This window comes from Erinaceus europaeus, chromosome 20 (genome assembly GCF_950295315.1).
Source record: "Erinaceus europaeus chromosome 20, mEriEur2.1, whole genome shotgun sequence".
NCBI classification, from domain to species: domain Eukaryota; kingdom Metazoa; phylum Chordata; class Mammalia; order Eulipotyphla; family Erinaceidae; genus Erinaceus; species Erinaceus europaeus.
The window spans coordinates 37,664,876-37,687,890 of NC_080181.1; the positions used below are offsets into that span (position 1 = coordinate 37,664,876).

Consider the following 23,015-nt stretch of genomic DNA (forward strand, 5'->3'; position numbering starts at 1 on the left):
TGTCTTAATTTCTCTGTGTACTATCCAATAAAAATAAATAAAATTTAAAAAAGAAAAAGAAAGACACATGTAGGTGGGGACTGGGGGCTCAAACCTGGTTCCTTGCACAGGTCCTGAGTGTAGTACTATGTGTGCTTGCCCAGGTGCACCTCTGCCTGCCCCCCCCCATTAATTTTTTTCTAATAAATTATCTTACTATGAATTCCTGACTTCTATGGGTAGGGTTTTTTGTTTGTTTGTTTGTTTTTGTTTTGATTTGCTTTTTAGTTCAGTTTAAAAAATGATATATTTCAAAAATTTCTTTTCTTAAATCATGCTTCAAATTGAGTGTTTGTTAACAAGTTTTTAATCTGACTTAAAAATCCACTAATTTCTAGGGTTTCTAAGTGAAATTTGTTTTTCTCCTTTCAGTTGCATGCTGCCATCAGCCACCAGGTCGACCCAGAATTCCTAGGTTTAGGCCTGGGTAGCGTCCTCCTCAACAGTCTGAAGCAGACGGTGGTAGCCCTGGCCAGCAGTGCTGGTGTGCTGGCCACAGTGCAGGTGGCTGCCCAGGCAGTGCTGCAGAGTGGGTGGTCTGTGCTACTGCCCACTGCTGAAGAGCGGGCCCGGGCACTCTCTGCTCTCCTGCCCTGTGCAGGTGGGTATGGGCAGTGGGGGGTGTGAGTGTGGGGGAGCAGGAGCTGGGAGGCTGGGCGCAGGAGGGGATTGTGGGTGTAGGAGATGGCTTTTATTTCAGATTGCCAAAACAAACAAACAAACAAACCGAAAAACACTTTCCTCTGTACAGTTTCAGGCAATGAAATTAACATAAGCCCAGGTCGTCGGTTCATGATCGATCTTCTGGTGGGAAGCCTGATGGCTGATGGAGGCTTAGAGTCAGCTCTGAATGCAGCCATCACAGCTGAGATTCAGGTATGCCCCTGGGTATGTGTGTCAGCTAAGGGAGGTGATTTCTCTGGTCTTAATTTGGACTAAAATGCCATAAATCAGAGCTAAGCAGTGTCCCCATATTTATCCTTCTCTTTCTGGCTTATCTCACTTAGTATGATTACTTCAAGCTCTGTCAAGATGAGGTAAAGAAGGTAAATTCATCATTCTTGATATTTGAGTAGCATTCCATTACTACAACCTACTCAGCCACTCATCTGTTGTTGGATACCTGGGCTGCTTCCAGGTTTTGTCTATTACAAATTGTGCTGCTATGAACATAGGTATATACAAATCTTTTTGGATGTCTTTGTTTGGTTCCTTTGGATCTCCAGAAGACAAATTGCAGAGTCATAGGATAGGTTCACTTCTAGCCTTCTGAGAGCTCTCCAGCCTGCTCTTCACAGAGGTTGGATGAATTTATATTCCCACCAGTTTCTTTGTCCCCATCACCTCTCCAGCATTTGTTGTTGTTGTTGAGTTTGGTGAGCTCTTTGAATATTTTGGTTATTAGCCCTTGTTTAAGTGGTGGTTTCTTTTGCTGTGCAGAAATGTTTCAATTTGATGTAGTCCTACTGTTTATTTTTCTTTTAGCCTTCTTTTAGCCAGTGATATAATTTAGCTTGTGTCATTGCAGATGCCTATGAAATTTAGATAGAACAGAATTCTGCCAACATTTTCCTCTAAGTATTTGGTAGTTTCTGGTCTAACATTCATGTCTGTGATCCATTTAGAGTTTACTTAAATTTTTTTTTAATCTTTATTTATTGCTAGAGACCACCAGAAATTGAAAGGAAAGGGGAGGTAGAGAGGGAAAGAGACAGAAAGACATCTATAGCCCTGCTTTACTACTCGTGAAGTTTACCCCCTGTAGGTGGGGACCAGGGACTCAAACCCGGATCTGGACTTTATTTTTGTGTGTGGTGAAATGTTTCATTCTTCTGCACATTTCAACACAATTTTCTAACACCATTTGTTGAAGAGACTCTCCTTTGTCTAATATTTGGGCCCCCTTGTAAAAAATTTAGATGTCCGTAGGTGTACATTTTTAATCATTCTAGTTCATATAAACCTTTTATCCTTCTCTATGAACAGATGGGCCAGTCTACTCCCTTCCCTGAGGCAGAATCCATTTATAAAATAAAGCCCAGAAGGAAATCACTCTGCTGCATAATAAAAATGATTATTAGAAATATTCTAGTTTCTTATTTGGTTCTAAGGAATACTGGTTGCATTTGCCTAAAGATAAACCTTTCTTTTGTTTTCTTAAACAGTAGTTGTACTAGGATAGTTTACAATCAGGAAAATTCACTCATTTTTATTTTCAGTTTTTCAAAGAGCCTCTTTCAGTTATAACTTTATTTATTTGTTATTACCATAGCATTGCTTAGCTCTGGCTTATGGTGATGCTGGGGATTGAACTTGGGACTTCTGTTTCCTCAAACTTCTTTTTGCATAACCAGCATGCTTTCTCCCTAGCTCTGTATTTTTATTTCTTAGAGGTATATGTTAAGGAGTAGAGTTTTGGTTGCAATATTTAATGTTTTAAGGAGTGAACAAAAAATATATATATATATTTGCCTCCAGGATTATTACTGGGGCTCAGTGCCTGAACTTCGAACCCACTGTTCCTAGAGGCTATATTTTCCCTTTTGTTGCCCTTGTTGTCCTTATTATTATTGTTGTTGTTGTTGCTGTGTTGTTAGACAGAGAGATATGGAGAGAGGAAGGGACGATAGAAGGGGAAAGACAGATACCTGTGGACCTGCTTCACCCCTGCAGGTGCCATATGTGCTTAACCTGGCCCCCGACCAAACAGTTTTTTAAAATAATTATACTACTTTACATTCCATGTAGAGGGAAGGTTTCTATATCTCCAAAACCTGATCAACTCTTGTGATTGCCTTTCTGATTAAAATAGCTAGCAGATAGTAATTAAAATTTTTTAAAATTATTTATTTATTGGCTAGAGATAGCCAGAAAATAAGAGGGAAGATGGTGATAGAGAGGGAGAGAGACAGAGAGATAGCTGCAACACTCCTTCACCACTTAGAAAGCTTTCTCCCTGCAGGTGGGGTCTGGGGCCTTCAACCTGGATCCTTGTGCACTATAACATGCATTCAACCAGGTGCACCACCACCTGGCCCCTGTAATTTTTTTTTTTTTTTTTATGGCCAAGGCTTTAGAGCATCATTTTTTGACCTTATTGACCATTTGTGTATCTTCTCATGTATTTTTTTTTTTTTTTTTTTTTTTTACAAATTTACTTTATTGATAGAGAAAGGCACAGAAGAAATGACTAGGGCAGTGCTCAATTCTGGGTGCTGTGGGTTGAACCTGAGAACTGGGAGCCTCAGGCATTGTCTCTTGTACAATCATTATGCTGTCTCCCCATATAGTTTTCATTGGGGGACTGTTTAGTCCAACCTTTGCCTTTAAAATATTGGAATGCTTATCTTTTAATTGCTGAGCTATAAGAATCTTTCTCATATTCTGGACATGTCTCATATCAATTACGTTATTTGGGAAAATAACTTCCCGTTCTGTGGATTACGGGAAGGGAGAGCAGGAGGGAGAATGGAGAATGAGTCACATTAGTTGTTTGAGCCAAAAATGTAGGGGCAAAGATTTTAGGAGCCTCTCGGAGAGTAGAAATCATTTCACTGACCATTGGATTTGTAGGATGATTTCGATTTCCAAACTGGATTTTGAAAGTGAGCAGATAAGCAATGTGATTTTTGACTGGTGAATCTTGACCAGTCTCTCTATTGTGAATTATCACACAGATGCCAGAACAGCTAGAGTCAGAGAGAGCTTAGACCAGCATGCCTTCATATGTGCTGCTAAGATAACTGATAACTAATTTCTTTTTCTTTTCTCTTCTTTTCCTTTCTTGAATTATAGGATATTGAAGCAAAAAAAGAAGCACAGAAGGAAAAAGAAATTGATGAGCAGGAAGCAAATGCCTCCACCTTTCACAGAAGTAGAACTCCATTGGATAAAGACCTTATTAATACAGGGATATATGAATCTTCTGGAAAACAGTGTTTACCTTTGGTTCAGCTCATACAGCAGCTTCTTAGGTAGATAGTATTATTTATATTCTCTTTGGCTAGGATTATTTGTTCTTCATATTAAGATAGTGAAATCTTGTCACTAGGGTTACAAATGTGGTTAGCTGCTGAGAAAATAGAAAAAAATGCTTAGGATAGTTTCTAGGGTAAATAAATGATGCTCTTATTTATAGATAGAGAGTCTTCCATGGAAGAGTAGTAGAGTCTTTCATGGAAAAGCAAATTGGAGAATATAGATTTTTTTTTTTTCAAATTGTATTTATTTGTGATTAGTAGTGGGTGTCTTATAGGTCATCTTTTAAATTTAAAGCTGAAGTAAAGAACATAGTTTTGGATAGCTTGACCAGAAGGACATACTAATCAACTGGATTCAGAATATAAACAGACTGACATTAACAAAGGGCTGAAGTAGGCAGATTGCTGAAAATGCTGGTATTGCAGTGCCATTGAAAAAGATATGAAAGCAGTGATTTCTGAAAGGCATTTGTTAGACAGTGAAAAACTATTGCTCCTCTGATGAAAATCAACTCTATGTAAACTTGGCTTCTGCTTGTTTTAATAGCTTCACACAGAGAAAGTAGATCCCAGGCAGCTATGTTCAGAGGGCAGAGTGCCCATGCGAGAGCTCTATATGTATGTCCAGAGCCAAAAACATGGCAGCTGTGCTGGCTGGGAGTGACTAGAAATCAATGGGCTCACAGTGAATTTATTTATTTATTTGTTTATTTATTTATTTACTTATTGAGGGGGATAATGCTTTACAGTACAGTCATTGACACACATGAACACAATTTCCTAATGTATCAGGATACCACAGTTCTCTTCTACCCCTTCTTCCCCCAAGTCCTTTGCTTTGATGCCACACACCATGCCCAGTCCACACTTCATTTTGTGTTCTCTCTTCCTGTTCCTATTTACTAAGTCCCACTTACAAGTGAGATCATTGGGTATTTGTCCTTTTCTTTTTGGCTTATCTCACTTAACACATGATGTCTTCTTGTTCCATCCAAGATGACTCAGAGGCAATGACATATCATTTTTAACAGCTGAGTAGTATTCAATTGTACACTTTTTTTTTTTTTTGCTACTCATCTGTCTTTGAACATCTATTTTGCTTGCAGGTTTTGGCTATTACAAATTGTACTGCTATGAACATAGGTATATATAGGTCTCTATCTCTCATTGGGAATGGGTAATGGTTTACAGTACATACAGTTGTTAATACATGTGTAAAATTTCTCAGTTTTCTGCAAAATACTTCACCTCCAGCTTAAGTCCTCCTCCACCATCATGCACCAGGACCTGAAAGCCCAACCTTCCCCCTCCCCCTGCCAAAGTTCTTTACTTTGGTGCAATATCACAGTGAACTTTTAAAAGTGGGAGTTTTATACCCCCCACACATTAGGAAATTGTGTTCATGTGTGTTCCTTACATAGATTTTTGTAAGCACTAATTGAAAAAACAGAATTTTATTCTTTTTTCTAATCTATTGGTCATTGTTTTTCTTTGACTGTCATTCTGATCTTCAGCTTAAATTAAAATGAAGGAAATTAAATCAGTATATTCAGTGACAAGGGAAAGAACTTGGGAATTGTTCTTAAGGGAATTTTAACTGTGACAGTACAGATGAAGTTGGAAAGTGAGACTGCTCAGTCTGATAACTATGGGAGCAATAACAAGAACTGTGTTCATGTTGCAGAGCTAATTAAGAGTCTAAGGGGAAAAAATGTATGGTAAATATTTTGTAACTAAAACATAAGCTTCTGTGCAACAGCCACATAGCATAAATATCTTTGGAAGTGCTTTTCTGAGTACTTGAAGTGTCCTTTTTTGCTGAGGAGGTTGGTTTTGTTTTGTCTCTGGCAGGGTTTCCTCACCACAGCTATGGTGGCTTTCAGATGGCCTTGGTGTCCTGTCTGCTCAGGCTGTTTGCTTGGTGTGGAGAGACTTATATTTTATTTCTTTTTTTTCTTTTTTTTAAAAAAATTTTTATTTATTAAAAGGAAAAATCGACAAAACCATAGGATAAGAGGGGTACAGCTTCACACAATTCCCACTACCAGAACTCTGTATCCTATCCCCTCCCCTGATAGCTTTCCTGTTCTTTAACTCTGGGAGTATGGACCCAGGGTCATTGTAGGATGCAGAAGGTTGAAGGTCTGGCTTCTGTAGTTGCTTCCCTGCTGAAGAGACTTATATTTTCTAATTGAGTTTCTCAGCTGTGCACTTGACTAATCACAAAAAACCTTACTTCAAATGTAAATGGTTTTACATGGTTCCTTGCATACATAGAGCTATATAGAGTTGTTCTCAAATCTGTCACATGGCTTATTTTTGGCAGGCTTCAACTTGTTTTCCAAAGGATTAAGTATATGAAGTATCTCTAAAATCTCCTCACATATCTAGGCTAGTTTTCTACAACTGCATCAGCTAAGTCAACCCATTGAATCTCCTTTGGTCATGTTCCAGCCCCAGGTGAATGAAGCCTCATCCCTGCTGATGGGAACAGGAGGAAATGGGTTGGTGGAGCAGAACTAAAGCAGTGCCTGGTTCTGGGGCTCTTGTCAAGGTAGCCCCATTACACCAGCCCTGCTCTGGTGGAGTGTTCCTCTGTTCAATTTTGACTGAGGGTTTTTTTGTTTTTTATTTTTATTTATTATTTATTTATTTATTTTTTTCCCTCTAGGGTTATTGCTGGCCTCTGCGCCTGCACCATGAATCCACTACTCCTGGAGGCCATTTTTTCCCCCTTTTGTGGCCCTTGTTGTTGTAACCTCGTTGTGGTTATTATTATTGCTATTGTTGATGTTGTTGTTGGATAGGACAGAGAGAAATGGAGAGAGGAGGGGAAGACAGAGGGGGAGAGAAAGATAGACACCTGCAGACCTGCTTCACCGCCTGTGAAGCGACCTGCAAGTGGGGAGCCGGGGGCTCGAACCGGGATCCTTACACCAGTCTCTGCGCTTTGCCGCATGCGCTTAACCCACTGTGCCACCACCCGACCCCCTGTTTTTTATTTAATATAGATAGACCCAAGGTGTCTTGCATTTGAAGCAAAAGCAGGTCCCCTGGGTGTATTTCTGATTTTAGATTGTCATGATTTAAAAAAAATATCTTTATTTATTTATTGGATAGAGACAGCCAGAAATTGAGAGGGAAGGGGGAGAAAGGGAGGGAGAGAGACAGACACCTGCAGCACTGCTTCACCACTTGCAAAGCTTTCTCCCTGTAGGTGGGGGTGGGGGAGACTATAACCCTGCTCCTTGTATATTGTAACGTGTGCTCAACCAGGTGTGCCACTACCTGGCCTCTGCTTTAAAAAAATTTTTATTTATAAAATGGAAATATTGACAAAACTATAGGATAAGAGGGATACATTTCCACATAATTCCCTCCCCCAGAACTCCATATCCAATCCCCTCCCTTGATAGCTTCCCGGTTTATCCCTCTGGGAGTATGGACCCAGGATCATTATGGAGTGCAGAAGGTGGGAGATCTGGCTTCTGTAAATTGCTTCCCCTTCTGAACATGGACCTTGGCAGGTCGATCCATACTCCCAGCCTGTCTCTCTCTTTTCATAGTGGGGCAGGGGCCTGGGGAGGCAGGGCTCTTGGGCACATAGGTGGGGTCATCTGCCAAAGGAAGTCAGGTTGGCATCATGGTATTAGCATTTGGAACCTGGTGGCCGAAAAAGAGTTAAGATATAAAGCAGAACAAGTTGATTAATCATGAACCTAAAGGCAAGAATATTTCAGATGAAGATTTGGGTTCTCCATTTTGGAAAAAGCTTGTAGGTTTATTTTAGGTATATTCCAAGGGGTCCATGACTTTGCTAGTTTTTGCCTGAGCCTGACATCTAATATGTAGGTGGACCCAATTTATTGTCTGGGGAGATGGTGTCATGGTTAGAAAAAGAACTAGAGAGCTGATCACGGAAGGATCACCAAATGTGATGAAAGTATATAAATATTGTTAACTGTAAATCCCATAGATTTGATCTGGGGCCCATAGTCAGCACAGGAGCCTATGTAACCTCTGCATCTCTGTGGGTCTGGGCTCACATTCGTTGGTCAGGGATAGAAACATTCCAGGCTGCACTAATCTTAAGGCCCATCTTACTCGGGTAGTAGGTAGAATATGTTGTCCAACCTCCCTTCAGAGAATGGAACATTCCCTAGCATTGTTGATCCATGTTGAGAGTAAAGTCCTATAGGGACCCACAAAGGGGTCCATAATGTTGTTCCTGATGGAGATGACCAGTGACAGTGGAAAGAGGGATCTGTTAGAAGTCTAAGCCCATCATATCTGTGTGGAAATCCCAGGACTCCCTGACATCACCCCAGGTGATGAGGTGGCCTCTGATTTTTAAATATTCTCTCTCTCTTTTTTGTCTTCAGGGTTATTGCTGGGGCTCAGTGCAAGCACTATGAATCCAATGCTCCTGGTGGCCTTTTTTTCTTTTTTTCATTTTTTTCTTTTGTTGCCCTTTTTTAAAAAATTGTCCTTGTAGTTATTACTGTTGTTATTGATGTCATCGTTGTTAGATAGGACAGAGAGAAATGGAGAGAAGAAAGGAAGACAGTACCTGCAGACCTGCTTTACCGCCTGTGAAGTGACTCCCCTACAGGTGTGGAGCCGGCGACTCGAACTGGGATTTTTATGCCCGTCCTTGTGCTTCGTGCTACACGCACTTAACCTGCTGCACTACTGCCTGACTCCCTCATTTCCCCATTTTTATTGGATAAGACAGAGAGAAATTGAGAGGGGAGGGGTGACAGAGGGGGGAGAGAAAGATAAACACCCGTAGACCCGTATCACCACCTGTGAAGTCGCCACCCGCCCCTGCCCCGCAGGTGAGGAGCTGGGGGCTTGAATTGGAGTACTTGCTTGGTGGATCCTTGTGCTGCCCGTACAAGGTGTGCCTAACCCAGTGTGCCGCCACCTGGCCCCCAATATTCTCTTTCTTAAAGATCTTAATTTGTTCAATTTTACCATTCTCTTTCCCCTGCATAGAAACATTGCTTCTCAGACGGTAGCCAGACTGAAAGATGTTGCCCGTCGGATTTCATCTTGTCTGGAATTTGAGCAGTGCAGTTGTGAAAGATCTGCTTCACTGGATTTGTTGCTGCGATTTCAGCGTTTGCTTATCAGTAAACTTTATCCAGGAGAAAGTTTTGGCCAGACGTCAGATATTTCTAGTAAGTTACCTAGTTAAGAGTCTTGTGTGTATTTGAATTTCTTAATTTTTTTTTTTGTAAAATTAAAAAAAAAATTATTTATTTTCCATTTTGTTGCCCTTGTTGTGTAACATTGTTGTACTTATTGATGTACTTATTGATGTCGTTGTTGTTGGATAGGACAGAGAAATGGAGAGAAGAGGGGAAGACAGAGAGGGGGAGAGAAAGAGAGACATCTGCAGACCTGCTTCACCACCTGTGAAGCGACTCCCCTGCAGGTGGGGAGCCGGGGGCTCGAACTGGGATCCTTATGCTGGTCCTTGCACTTTGTGCCACGTGCGCTTAACCGGCTGCGCCACCACCCGACTCCCTGAATTTGTTAATTTTTAAAAAATATTTCTTTATTCCCTTTTTTGCCCTTGTTTTATTGTTGTAATTATTTTTGATGTACTTATTGTTGGATAGGACAGAGAGATATGGAGAGAGGAGGGGGAGAGAAAGACAGACACCTGAAGACCTGCTTCACTGCTTGTGAAGTGACTCCCCTGCAGGTGGGGAGTCAGGGGCTCAAACTGGATCCAGCTGCTCTACTGCCTGACTTCCTGACTTTCTTAATTTTAATATGTCTGTTCTGCCTGTCCAGAAGTGTAGTTGTTATTCTAATTAAATGGTAGGGGAATTTCTTTTTTTTTTCTTTCTTTTTTTCCTTTTTAAGCCCACTTTTTGATTGTACATTTCTGTGTTGCTGTTTTTTTTATTTCACTGTTGACACATTAATATGTTAACATATGAAAAATAGCACCAGATTAGACTTAGAAGATTTATCAGATTTCCTCCATGTATTATATATGGACCATTGGAAACCAGTATAATGTGGGATGAAATAGTGACAGATTTATTCAATGTAACACTGGGAAATCCTGTGTGTGTTGTGATTATTATTAGAATAATAGATTATTATTAGAAAAAGACTAATTATAATTATAATTTCTAATTATTAGTTACTGGACATGGATGCAATGTTCTGATAGCCAGGTGTACACACACACACACACACACACACACACACACACACACACACACACACACCTTGGGGAATGACTCTTAGTAATGAATTGGGATAACACATAGGCATGATACAGGGTAGATAATGCCTCTCAACAGCCTCCAAAGGTGCCTTTCTGTAGGGTAACTTTCTTTGTTAAAGGTGGCAAGGTTTGCTGGCTTTGTTATTATGTTTTATAACTATGTGTTTTAGAATGACTATTTTCTAGGAAATGTTTTTGGCATTTTTAGGTAATAGAAATCTCAGGTTCAAATAGATGTGGTTATAGACTAAAAGATGTGAACAGCATTACCAGGACTAAAATGTTGTTAAAAGCTCTGTATGAAGAAAAGTTGGCTATTTTATGAGAATTGAAAAATGCCTAGTTTTGTTCACTGGGAGTCATTCACAAATTGTAGAATTGGATTTACAAAACATTTTTGTATTGAATAGAAAGTTTAAATATTCTGTGTGCTTTGACTTTAGTTCAGTGCATACTCTCCATAGTTTCTGTACACTATGCAGTGTATAATAACCAACCTAATTAAATGGGCCTTAAGTTTCTGTGACAAGGATCAAGACTTAGTAGACTTCTTTCCAATAAAATTATTATAGGTCAAAGATATGTAGATGAGAATAGCGTCACGGAGCAGTTCAGTTTAATTCTAAAGTAGAATTCTATTAGTGAAAATGAAATTCTTTAAATCTTTTTTTCAAGGTCCTGAGCTAATGGGTGTCGGTTCTCTCCTCAAGAAGTACACAGCCCTGCTGTGCACACACATTGGAGACATACTGCCAGTGGCTGCCAGCATTGCCTCCACCAGCTGGCGGCACTTTGCAGAGGTGGCCTGCATCGTGGAAGGGGACTTCACTGGTACCTCTCTTGTTTCCTGTTTATGGACATGTATTTACTTTAGGAGAGTTATGAAAAGTGAAAATGTATCATTTCCTAATAAACTTGCATTTCCTTACCTCATTGATTTTTCTAGTCTTACATCCATTCTCTTGTGTTTTTAGTTACTGACAGTCTGTTGTGAAGCCACCAGGGGTAGGAACTTTATCTCTCTAAGTAGAATTACTGATTTAGATTCATAGCACACATCAATAATGAGGTCAGTGATCATTATACAAGTTTATAAAGTAGTGTAACAAGTTGCTTTCAGGACCTTAGTAACACACACACACACACACACACACACACACACACACACACACACACACAATTGTTTTGAGTAGTGCCAATGAGTTTAGTGTCTTGAATATATATTATATATAGCATTAGACAGCCTCCCTGGCCCAATTTTCTTTTATCTTGAGAGAGCATAAAAGAGAAGAAGAAACACCAAAGCATCATTCCACCACTTCACTCAATATTTTTATATTACATAATTATTTATATATTATAAAATAATGTAATATATATGACAAATAAATTATATATCACCACAGTCACTCAATATTTTTAAAAGATAATAATGATAAAGCGTTTTTACTGATGGTTGTTATTTCTTTTTACTTTGGTGTCATGGAATGAACCTAGGGTCTTGCACACATTTGATACTGCCAAGTTACCTCCCTGGCTTGACTTATTTATTTATTTTCCTTCTGTATATTTTTTTTGAGAAAGAGTAAGGTGGTGGGGAATCAAAAAAGGAGAGTAGAAGAGAATGAGACCAAAACAAGGTGCCATCTTCTATGGAGTTTCCTTACTTTCCTTAGTGCTCTCATGTGTTGGTGATGGAAACTTTGCTTCTGGCAAGACATACACTTCACCCACTGAGCTGTTCTTTGAACCTTTGAAATTTGTTTCCTGATAGTATCTTAATGGCAGTTGGTTGCATAAAAATGGTTTTAGACAATAGTTCTGTATTGAAATAACATTTTTTTTTTTTTACTTATTTTTAATTTTACTGTTTTCAAATTATTTTATGGTGGGAGATAATGATTTATTGTACAATTATTGGCACATGGGTACAGCTTCTCATGTCCCTCTGAAAGCTGTCTGCGAAACACTCTCACCCCTAGCTTAGGTTCTTTTCCACCATTGTGCATCTCTATCTTCCCATCCCTCCTCCCGCAGAGTTCTTTGCTTTGGTGTAATATACCATCAGTTCGTGTTTTCACCTTGTGCTTTCCCTTTTTTCCTAAAACAATAATTTTGAAAATTATTCTTTTTTAATATACTTTATTTTATTTGGAATAACAGAGAAATTGAGAGGGTAGGGAGGTACAAAGGGAGAGCTTGAGAGAGACACTTACACACACAGACATCTCAGCAGTGTTTCATTCCTATGATGCTTATCCCCTGCAGATAGGACTTAAGACTTGAACTCAGGTCCTTCTACATGGTAACACATGCATTTAACCAGGTGTCCAAACTTAACTTAGAAGGTAGCTATAGATATCTTTTAAAAATGAACATAAAAATGAATTCTGTATAAACATAATATAGTGCAATATTCCTAATGTTATTAAAAATTCCTTAAAGTTATTAAAAATTAAAAGAGAGCAAGTTTATAAAATGGATTGATAAAAAATTAATGTACTTTTTTTTCTCTTTAAATGTAGGTGTTCTTCTTCCAGAACTAGTAGTTTCTATAGTGCTTTTGCTCAGTAAAAATGCTGGTCTTATGCAGCAGGCTGGAGCTGTCCCTCTGCTGGGCAGCCTGTTGGAACATCTGGATCGGTTCAACCACCTGGCACCAGGAAAGGAAAGAGATGACCATGAAGAGTTATCCTGGCCTGGCATCATGGGTATGACATCTTAACATAGAGAACTTCCACTGGGAAATGTTTTGTCTCAGCCTGACCTCATCTTGCCTTGCACTTTCCAAGGAATATCAGTCATTTTCAATACTCTATGGTACTGGGTTGTCTGAAAAGTCAAACGGACACTTTTAAAAAAAAAAAAAGTTTTTATTTATTTATGAGAAAGATAGGAGGAGAGAGACAGACAGCCAGACAGCCAGACATCACTTTGGTACATGTGCTGCTGGGGTTCAAACTCAGGACCTCATGCTTAAGAGTCTAATGCTTATCCTCTGTGCCACCTCCCAGACCACACTTTTTTTTTTCTATGCAAAAAATTTATCAAGACTTTTTTGACAACTCAATAGTATATGGTGAAAATGAAGACCACCCAAATCAGAAGGAGTTTGGACTACATTTAAGTTTTGCTAGTAATGGTCATTTCATTCAGAGATGGATTACTTTAGAAAAATCTGCAAAACTCCTTCTGGGAGGTATATATGTAAGGAACCAGTGAGGTGGTTAAGCAGACAAGGATGTGGGTGACTGTCTAAGTTTATTGACTTTACCCGATGTTAATGAGTCCTGGAATTTGTCTTCTGGTTTAGGAATTTGCTAGAGGGCCATTCCGTAGTACATACCAAACTGAAATGAAGCTTGTCTTCTTAATGTTTTGAATTTTGAAATCTAACTGTAATTGAGCATGATCTTGACTTTATTTTATTTTTCCTTTTATTTGTTTATTAGATAGGATAGAGAGCAATTGAGTGGTTGGGGTGATAGAGAATGAAAGAAAGAGGAACACTTGGCAGCACTGCTTCACCACTACTGAAGCTTCTCCCTCATAGATGGGGAGTGGGGCCTCCACCTTGGGTCCTTGATCATGGGAACATGTGAACTCCATAGGGTATGCCCACCAACTGACCACCCAGCCCTCTTCAAAAAATTTTTTTATAGGAATGCTCAACCTATGTATGTTTTTTGTTTTCCCTCTTCCCTGATCAAATTCACTCCTCCTGGAGGCTATTAGTATCCTTTTTGTTGCCCTTGTTTATCATTGTTGTTATTACTGTTGTTGTTATTGCTGTTGTTATTGTTGGATAGGACAGACAAATCAAGAGGAGGGGGGAGAAAGACACCTGCAGATCTGCTTCGCTGCTTGTGAGGTGAACCCTCTGCAGGTGGGGAGCTGGGGGCTTGAACCGGGATCCTTATGCAGGTCCTTGCGCTTTGTGCCACATGCACTTAACCTGCTGTGCTACTGCCTGATCCCCATTTTTTTCCCTGCTTCACTGTTGTTGTGGTGGTCTGGTGTCGGGCTGTACCGCGGAGAAGAGAGCGGACGTCCAGAGCAAAGGGGTACACAAATCTTTATTATAGAATGGGGGGGGGGAGGGTCTGGTTCAGACCACATGGAGCCAGCCGGCAATGGCCGTCCCCACTACCTGACCACGGGGGGAGAGCGGGAGTGAGACCTCAGAGAGGGAGAGCTGAGAGCCCAGAGAGAGAGGGGGGGGGTGAAGGGGCTTTTTATTGGGCGACAACCAGGGGTGACGTGTAGGGCCAGGATTGGTTGAAGGGGGCAATGCTAGGGTTTCGCTGCCGTAGTAAAACCTGGGGGCGGAGACTGCATCAGAATAACTCCTCAGCAACACTTCACCGCCTGTGAAGTGACTCCCATTAAGGTTCGGGGAGCCCAGGGCTCCAACCGGGATCCTTATGCTAGTCCTTGTGCTTTGCTAAAAAAGTAAAAACATGAACTTTTTACTTTTTTATTGTAGCTAATATCTCAATACTATTTACCATCTCATTTAAAATTTTATTTATTTATTATTGGATAGATACAGAGAGAAATTGAGAGGGGAAGAGGAGATAGGGAGAGACATCTGCAGCCCTGCTTCACCACTCATGGAGCATTCCCCCCCAGGTGGGGACTAGGGGTTTGAACCCAGGTCCTTGCGTACTCTATTGTTGTGCTTAATCAGGTGTGCCACCGCCCGACCCCTACCATCTCATTTTTTGAATTAGTCATTTGTTGTTTTATTCCTACATTAAATATAGTTGAGGGTAGCTGATTTGGTCAACAGTTCAAACTTATTCATTAAAAAAAAATTATTGGGGTCAGCGGGTTAAGTGCACATGGTGTGAAATGCCAAGGACCTGAGTAAGGATTCCAGTTCGAGCCTCTGGCTTCCCACCTGCGGGCACGGGGGCGTTGGGGGGGGGGGGTTGCTTCACAAGCGGTGAAGCAGGTCTGCAGGTGTCTATCTTTCTCTTTCCCTTTCTGTCTAACCCCCCAGTTTCTCTCTGTCCTATCCACCAACAAAAGTGGCAATAACAACAATAAGGGTAACAAAATAGGAAAAATGGCCTCCAGGAACAGTAGATTTGTAGTGCAGGCACTGAACCCCAGCAATAACCCTGGAGGTAAAAAAAAATTATTATAGGGGCCAGGCAGTGGTGCACCTGGTGAAGTACACATACTACAGTGTGCAAGGACCCAGTTTCAAGCCCCCAGTCCCCACCTGCAGGAGGAAAGCTTCACAAGTGAAGCAGAACTGCAAATGTCATGCATCATGGAAGTGTCTCTTTATCTCTTTCCCTCTCTGCCTTCCCCTCTCCTCTCAGTTTCTCTCTATCCGATAATAAGTAAATAATAATAATAATAATAATATTAAAATAATTTTAAAAACTGATTATAAAAATATACACACAAGTACAGAGAGAAAGCAACTCTTGATCAATCACAAGGTAAACTGTTTCACATCTTCCTGGTTATGCTCTCAGAATCCTCTGAGCTCTCCTCATCAACCTGAAAAGTTCTCTCTCTCTCCCTCCCTCCCTCTCCCCCTCCCCCTCCCCCTCTCCCTCTCCCTCTCTCTGTGTGTGTCTGTGTGTGGTGTGATTGTGTCATCTGTCTTCTTCCTTTTCCTGGCCATTCTATCAGATGGCTTCTTATCCTTAAGCAACTAAATTTAAATGCTTCCGGGTACAACTCCACACAGTTCCCACCACCAGAATTTTGTATCCCATCCCCTTCCCTGATAGCTTTCTTATTCTTTTTAACTCTCTGGGAGTATGGACCCAAGGTTATTGTGGGATGCAGAAGGTGGAAGGTCTGGCTTCTGTAATTGCTTCTCCGTTGAACATGGACATTGACAGGTCGATCCATACATACTCCCAGCCTGTCTCTCTCTTTCCCTAGTGGGGAAGGGCTCTGGGGAAGCAGAGCTCCAGGACACATTGGTGGGGTTGTCTGCCCAGGGAAGTCTGGTCGGCATCTTTCTAGCATCTGGAACCTGGTGGTTGAAAAGAGAGTTAAGATACAAAGCCAAACAAATTGTTGACCAATCATGGACCTGGAATAGTGCAGATGAAGAGTTGGGGGTTCCTCCATTTTGTAGATAGCTAGTAGGCATATTTTAGTTAAATTCCAAAGGGCCTGTGGCTATAGTAGATTTTTTTTTCTTTTTTCTTTTTCCTTTTTCTTTTTTCCCCTGAGCCTGAAATCTGATATTCCAGTGGATCCAAGTTATTGTCTGGGGAGATGATGTCATGGTTGGAAAAAGGACCCGAAAGCTGGATCAGGGAAGAGTAGCTCCATAATATGGGAAAGGGGTATAAATATTGTTGACTGTGGGAGTCGGGCTGTAGCGCAGCGGGTTAAGCGCAGGTGGCGCAAAGCACAAGGACTGGCATAAGGATCCCGGTTCAAACCCCGGCTCCCCACCTGCAGGGGAGTCGCTTCACAGGCGGTGAAGCAGGTCTGCAGGTGTCTATCTTTCTCTCCTCCTCTCTGTCTTGCCCTCCTCTCTCCATTTCTCTCTGTCCTATCCAACAACGACAACAACAATAATAACTACAACAATAAAAAAAAAAAAACAAGGGCAACAAAAGGGAATAAATAAATAAAATAAATATTTAAAAAAATATATATATATATTGTTGACTGTAAACTCCATCGATTTGATGTGATCTGGGGCCCATATTCAGCTGTTTCCATTTTATAATAGCTTATTTCCAATCATCCTTGTCCTCTCTTTGGATAGACTGTTTATTTTTATTTTTTTTATTGTTGTTCTTATTGATGTTGTTGTTGTTGGATAGGACAGAGAGAAATGGAGAGAGGAGGGGAAGACAGAGAGGAGGAGAGAAAGATAGACACCTGCAGACCTGCTTTACCACCTGTGAAGCAACTCTTCTGCAGGTGTGGAGCCGGGAGCTCGAACCTCAATCCTTAACGCCGGTCCTTGCGCTTTGCACCACCTGCGCTTAACCCGCTGCGCTACCACCCGACTCCCATAGACTGTTTATGTTTCAAAAAATCTAGGCATTGGGGAAATTTCACTGTTTTCTTAACTTGACTGATTACATTCTCTCCTTCTATCTAGTCCAATACCTTTCATCAGTAGTATTTTGTGAGCCAACTCATTGACTTAGAGACCAGTGATATTTGATGACTCTAGTTTCAATTCTGTTCAGGTGAACCAGGATATTATATATGGTACATGATACATCCCTTGTAAAATCTCCCTCTAATATTGCTTTTAACTGTTGGGTTTACATGAGAAGTTTCTGTTTTTTAATTTTATTTTTTTAATTGGAATTAATAGTTCACAGTAAATACAGTTGTTTATATGGGTAATATTTCTCAATTTCCTGCAAAACACTCTCACCTCCACCCTAGGCCCTCCCCTGCCATCATGCATCAGGACCTGAAAGCCCCTTCCCTTATGTGCCCCCACCCCCAGTCCTTTACTTTGGTGCAGTGTACACCAAACCCAGTCCAAGTTCTGCTTTGTGTTTCCCCTTTCTGTTCTTATTTCTCAACTTCTGCCCATGAGTGAGATCACCCCATATTCATCTTTCTTTGTGGCTTACCTCACTAATGATTCCTTCAACCTCTAGCCAAGATATGGTAAAGAAGGTGACTTCATCATTCTTAATAGCTGAGTAGTATTCTATTGAGTGTATATACCACAACTTTCTTAGCCACTCATCTGTTTTTGGACACTTAGGTTGCTTCCAAGTTTGGACTATTACAAATCATGCTGCTATGACCATCGGTATACACAGATATTTTTGGATGGGTATGTTTGGTTCCTTAGGATATAGCCCCAGTAGAGGAATTGCAGGGTCATAGGGTAGGTCCACTCTTAGCCTTCTGAGAGTTCTCCAGACTGTTCTCCACAGAGGTTGGATCAATTTACATTACCACCATACAGTGCAGAAGGGTTCCTTTGTCCCCACAACCTAACAGTTGTTACTGTTCTTTCTGGTGTATGACATTCTCACAGAAATGAAGTGGTATCTCATTGCTGTCTTTCTTTGTATTTCTCTGACAATGACTTGGAGCATTTTTTTTTTTTTAATATATATCTGTTGTGCCACCAGTGTGTCCTGGAGCTATGATTCCCCAGAGACCCACCCTACTAGGGAAAGAGAGAGGCAGATTGGGAGTATGGACTGACCAGTCAATGTCCATGTTCAGCGGGGAAGCAATTACGGAAGCCAGACCTTCCACCTTCTGCAACCCACAATGACCCTGGGTCCGTGCTCCCAGAGGGATAGAGAATGGGAAAGCTATCAGGGGAGGGGATGGTATATGGAGATTGGGTGGTGGGAATTATGTGGAGTTGTACCCCTCCTACCCTATGGTTTTGTTAATTTATCCTTTCTTAAATTAAAAAAAAAAATATATATATATATATATATCTGTTGGCTTTTTGGATCTCTTCTTTGGTGAATATTCAGTTCCTATCCTCTCCCCACTTTTAGATGGGGTCTTTTTTGTTGTTGATGATGATGATGAGTTCGGTGAGCTCTTTGTGTATTTTGGCTATTAGCCTCTTGTCTGATGTATGGCATGTAAAGATCTCCCATTCTGTGGGAAGTCTCTTTGTTTGGGTATTAGTTTCTTTTGCTGTGCAGAAGCTTTTCAATTTGATATAGACCAGAAACTGGCTGAACTCTTCTCTTCTGTGTAAGTTTGATAGGCATCTTCATGATTCAAGTCCAGTCACAAGGAAAGCAAATATAAACCAATGGGACTGCATGAGAAACTTTTTGCACAGACAGAACATGATCTTAGTTTGAGGATGCAGGATATATTCTTTGTCCTCGCTTCGCAACTGTAAACCATTTTTTCATAGTGTTGAGTTGTTGGTCTAATACTTGCAAAGATAGCAAATAAAGTTTTTCTTTGCCTTCTTTTTCTTTATCCAGAGAGAGGAGAAACACAAGAGCTCCACTCCAACACTTGTAAAACTTCCCCTTTGCATGGTGCTCCCATATAGATGTTGGTAGCTTGAACTCAGATCCTTGTGCAGAGTAAAGTGTGCTTTCCGCTGAGGGAGTTATCTTCTAGGTTCTCTATATACTTTTTAAAATTTTTAATATTTATTTATTTATTTTACCCAGAGTATTGCTTAGCTCTGGCTTCTGGTGCTACAGAAGGGATTGGAGCCTCTGCCACAAGAGTAACTTTACATAAATATTATGCTATCTACCCCTGCCCTAATACTTGATGTTATTTTTTTTAAATTTATTTATTGGGGAATTAATGTTTTATATTTGACAGTAAATACAATAATTTGTACAATTATAACATTTCCCAGTTTTCCATATAACAATACAACCCCCACTAGGTCCTTTGTCATCCTTTTTGGACCAGTATTCTCCTTCCACATCTACCTCAGAGTCTTTTATTTTGGGGCAATACTCCAATTCCAATTCACGTCCTATTTGTGTTTTCTCTTCTGATCTTGTTTTTCAACTTCTGCCTGAGAGTGAGATCATCCCATATTCATCCTGTTTCTGACTTATTTCACTTAGCATGTTTTTTTTCAAGGTCCATCTAAGACTGCCTGAGAACAGTGAAGTCACCATTTAAAAATAGCTGAGTAGTATTCCACTGTGTATATATACCACAACTTGTTCAGCCACTCACCTGTTGTTGGGACACCTGGGTTGCTTCCAGGTTCTCTATATTTTATTTATTTATTTTTAACGTTGATCCAGGGATTGAATTCACTTTCTGAGTGTCATTTTTGAATTTAGGGAATGTTGCTAATTTGTTCTTTATGAACTTAACTACTTAAAAAAATTTTTTTTGGTATTATCTTTATTTATTTATTGGATAGAGACAGCCGGAAATTAAGAGGTTAGGGGTGACAGAGAGGGGGAGAGATACCTGTAACACTGCTTCACCACTGGCAAAACTTTCCCCTTGCAGGTGGGGACTGGGGGTTTGAACCTGAGTACTTGAGCATTGTAACATATGCACTTAGCCAGGTGTGCCACTACCTAGTCCCACTTAATTACTTTCTAACTGTTCATTTTCCCCACTATATAATATATACATATTTAAAAGTTTTAATACCCCCCAAAGTTTTCCCCCACTATATAAAATATACATATTTAAAAGTTTTAACCCCCCCCCCATGGTACATTTTGTATGTTGATCAATAGTATTGTCATTATTACTCCAGTTCACTTCTAATTTTCATAATTGTTATGGAATTTGGTTTACTTATATGTATATTCCACAGTTTTCAATATGATTAAAATCTTAACTGTCTAGTTTACCTACATTGTTTTCAATTTTACATGCCATATAATTTCAGTCTTTGAAATATGAGATTTGTTTAATTGCCTGATATATAGTTAGATTTGTCATTCATGTTTCTCAAGTAATTTTGTTTTTTAAAACATTCTGTATCTTTGCTGAGTTTTTGTTTTTATTCAGTGAAATGTGTTACTCTTCTATATGATTGTGGCTTTGTCTATTTTTCCTTATTTTTTCACACATTTTGTTCTTTTGATCTGTTCATCTATTGAGTCATTGATTTTGGTTTTGGTATATACAGAGTCATTTTTTACAGGTCAGAACTGTAGAAATAATGAGGAGGTGACACTTATACGCAAAGCTGATTTGGAGAACCACAATAAAGATGGCGGCTTCTGGACTGTGATTGATGGGAAAGTGTATGATATAAAAGATTTTCAGACGCAATCTTTAACTGGAAATAGTATTCTTGGTAAGATCTTGTTTTTTCTTTAAATTTTTTTATTATCTTTATTTATTTATTGGATAGAAATAGCCAGAAATCGAGAGGGAGAGAGGCAAAGAGACACCTGTAGCACAACTTCACCACTTGTGAAGCTTTTCTCTAGCAGGTGGGAGCTGGGGGCTTGAACCTGGGTCCTTGCACACTATAGCATGTGTGTTCAACCAGGTGTGCCACCAACCTTCCCCAACCTTGTTTTTTTTTTTTTTTCTTTTTACTTAATTGTGTACCATGTGATAATTTATTTGACTTTTAAATGCTTAATTTAGATCTGTTTTAGCCTACACTCATTTTAGCCTACACACATTTTAATTTATCTGTGACTTTGGTGTCTGTCAGCAAATTTAAACATATTTGAAGAATTTTTCATCATCAATGTATAATTTCATCCAGTATGTGTTAGAACTTGTTCCAAGTTTTGATTTGGCTCAGGAAGCCCAGGAAAAAGTGAGATTATTGTACTTGGACAACTATTTGAAGTTAGCCTGTATAGTATCTTTTCTACTTAGCATTTAACTACAAGTACCTAAGAGACTAGGCAACTTATATCAAAGTTACTTTTTTTTTTCTTGCTTTTTCTTTTCTTCTCTTCAGCTCAGTTTGCAGGGGAAGACCCCGTTGTAGCTTTGGAAGCTGCTTTGCAGTTTGAAGACACACGAGAATCCATGCATGCCTTCTGTGTTGGCCAGTATCTGGAGGTTAGGATGAACGAATGAAGGGGGGAGGAATGTTGGATAAATATCTACCTGGATGTGAGGATGGGTATTTGTATATGGTTGAAGATGAGTGCAGTGATGGTCATAGTGGACCTCAGTGAAGACACTTATCTTTGTGATAAGTGACTTTTAACTTAAAGCATTGCTAACTAGGTTGTTTGAGTGTGGTATGTGTTTGCATTGTGATGAACATACAGATTACTTATGTTTCTTCATAATTGGATTTCTGTTTATTCATATTAAGGCCTGTGATGCCCTGATCTCAAAATCATTTTGAAAATTGTTAATTGGGGAGTTTGGGACATAGTGAAGCACTAATAAATCAAACTTACATATATGAGGCCACACAGGTCCCAGGTTCCAATCTTGGTACTACAGTATGCCACAGTTGAGCAGTGCACTGGTCTTTATCTGTCTCTCATGAAATCTTTTTAAAACTAAAAATTGGAAATTTGTAAGAAATGCTTGCAGCATTACTTTAGACCAATTAATCTTTTATGTTTTTAATTTCATATAGAAAATTAGAATAAATTGGCATCTTGAGATATATTTATTAGATTTTTTTGGGGAGGGGGGAAAGAACTATTAGTAGTTAATTAAAAAAAAACTGGTGATTCAGAGCACCTAGTGGGGGTTGTATTGTTATATGGGAAACTGGGGAATGTTATGCATGTGCAAACTATTGTACTTACTGTTGAATGTAAGACATTAATTCCCCAATTTAAAAAAAAAAACAACAAAAAACTGTGGTTCTAGGGAATGAACCCAGAAGGTAACCCATGCATAATACTATTCACTGCTTCAAATGCCAATTTTTACTTATTTTATTATTATTATATTTTTATTTTATATTTTATTATTACTTTAACTAGTGATTTATAAAATTAAAATATAATAAGGGTATAATTTTACACTATTCCCACCCCCCCCCAGAGTTCTGTGCTTCCATTCCCCTCCAGTGGAAATTGCCATAGATAAGCATTGAATTTATATTATATTATACTATATTACATCAAATTAATATATATATATGTACGTGTGTATGTGTGTGATTTTATTTGTTTTTCCCATTTTTATTCACTTCTATGACCCTAAATTTATTCCCTTCCTTCCTTCCTTCCTTCCTTCCTTTCTTTCTTTCTTCCCTTTTGTTGCCCTTGTTGTTTTTGTAGTTATTATTATTGTTGTTGTTATCGTTCTTAGATAGGACAGAGAGAAATGGAGAGAGATGGGTGAAGACAGAGAGGGGGAGAGAT

The 23,015-nt window shown here is 39.5% G+C and overlaps 1 protein-coding gene across 4 annotated transcripts in view; it reads left to right on the forward strand.

Moving 5' to 3' along the window:
* Positions 1–23,015, forward strand: part of HERC2 (HECT and RLD domain containing E3 ubiquitin protein ligase 2) — a 206,635-nt gene that overhangs the window by 51,321 nt on the left and 132,299 nt on the right. For 3 of the 4 annotated variants that reach the window (XM_060179237.1, XM_060179240.1, XM_060179238.1), the window contains exons 18-26: positions 412–640; positions 791–915; positions 1,047–1,085; positions 3,835–4,013; positions 9,018–9,202; positions 10,945–11,100; positions 12,795–12,980; positions 20,858–21,013; positions 21,638–21,741. In XM_060179237.1, the coding sequence (XP_060035220.1) occupies positions 412–640; positions 791–915; positions 1,047–1,085; positions 3,835–4,013; positions 9,018–9,202; positions 10,945–11,100; positions 12,795–12,980; positions 20,858–21,013; positions 21,638–21,741 (1,359 nt within the window). The remainder of the gene's footprint in view (positions 1–411; positions 641–790; positions 916–1,046; positions 1,086–3,834; positions 4,014–9,017; positions 9,203–10,944; positions 11,101–12,794; positions 12,981–20,857; positions 21,014–21,637; positions 21,742–23,015) is intronic. The other variant, XM_060179239.1, reaches the window with a different exon arrangement.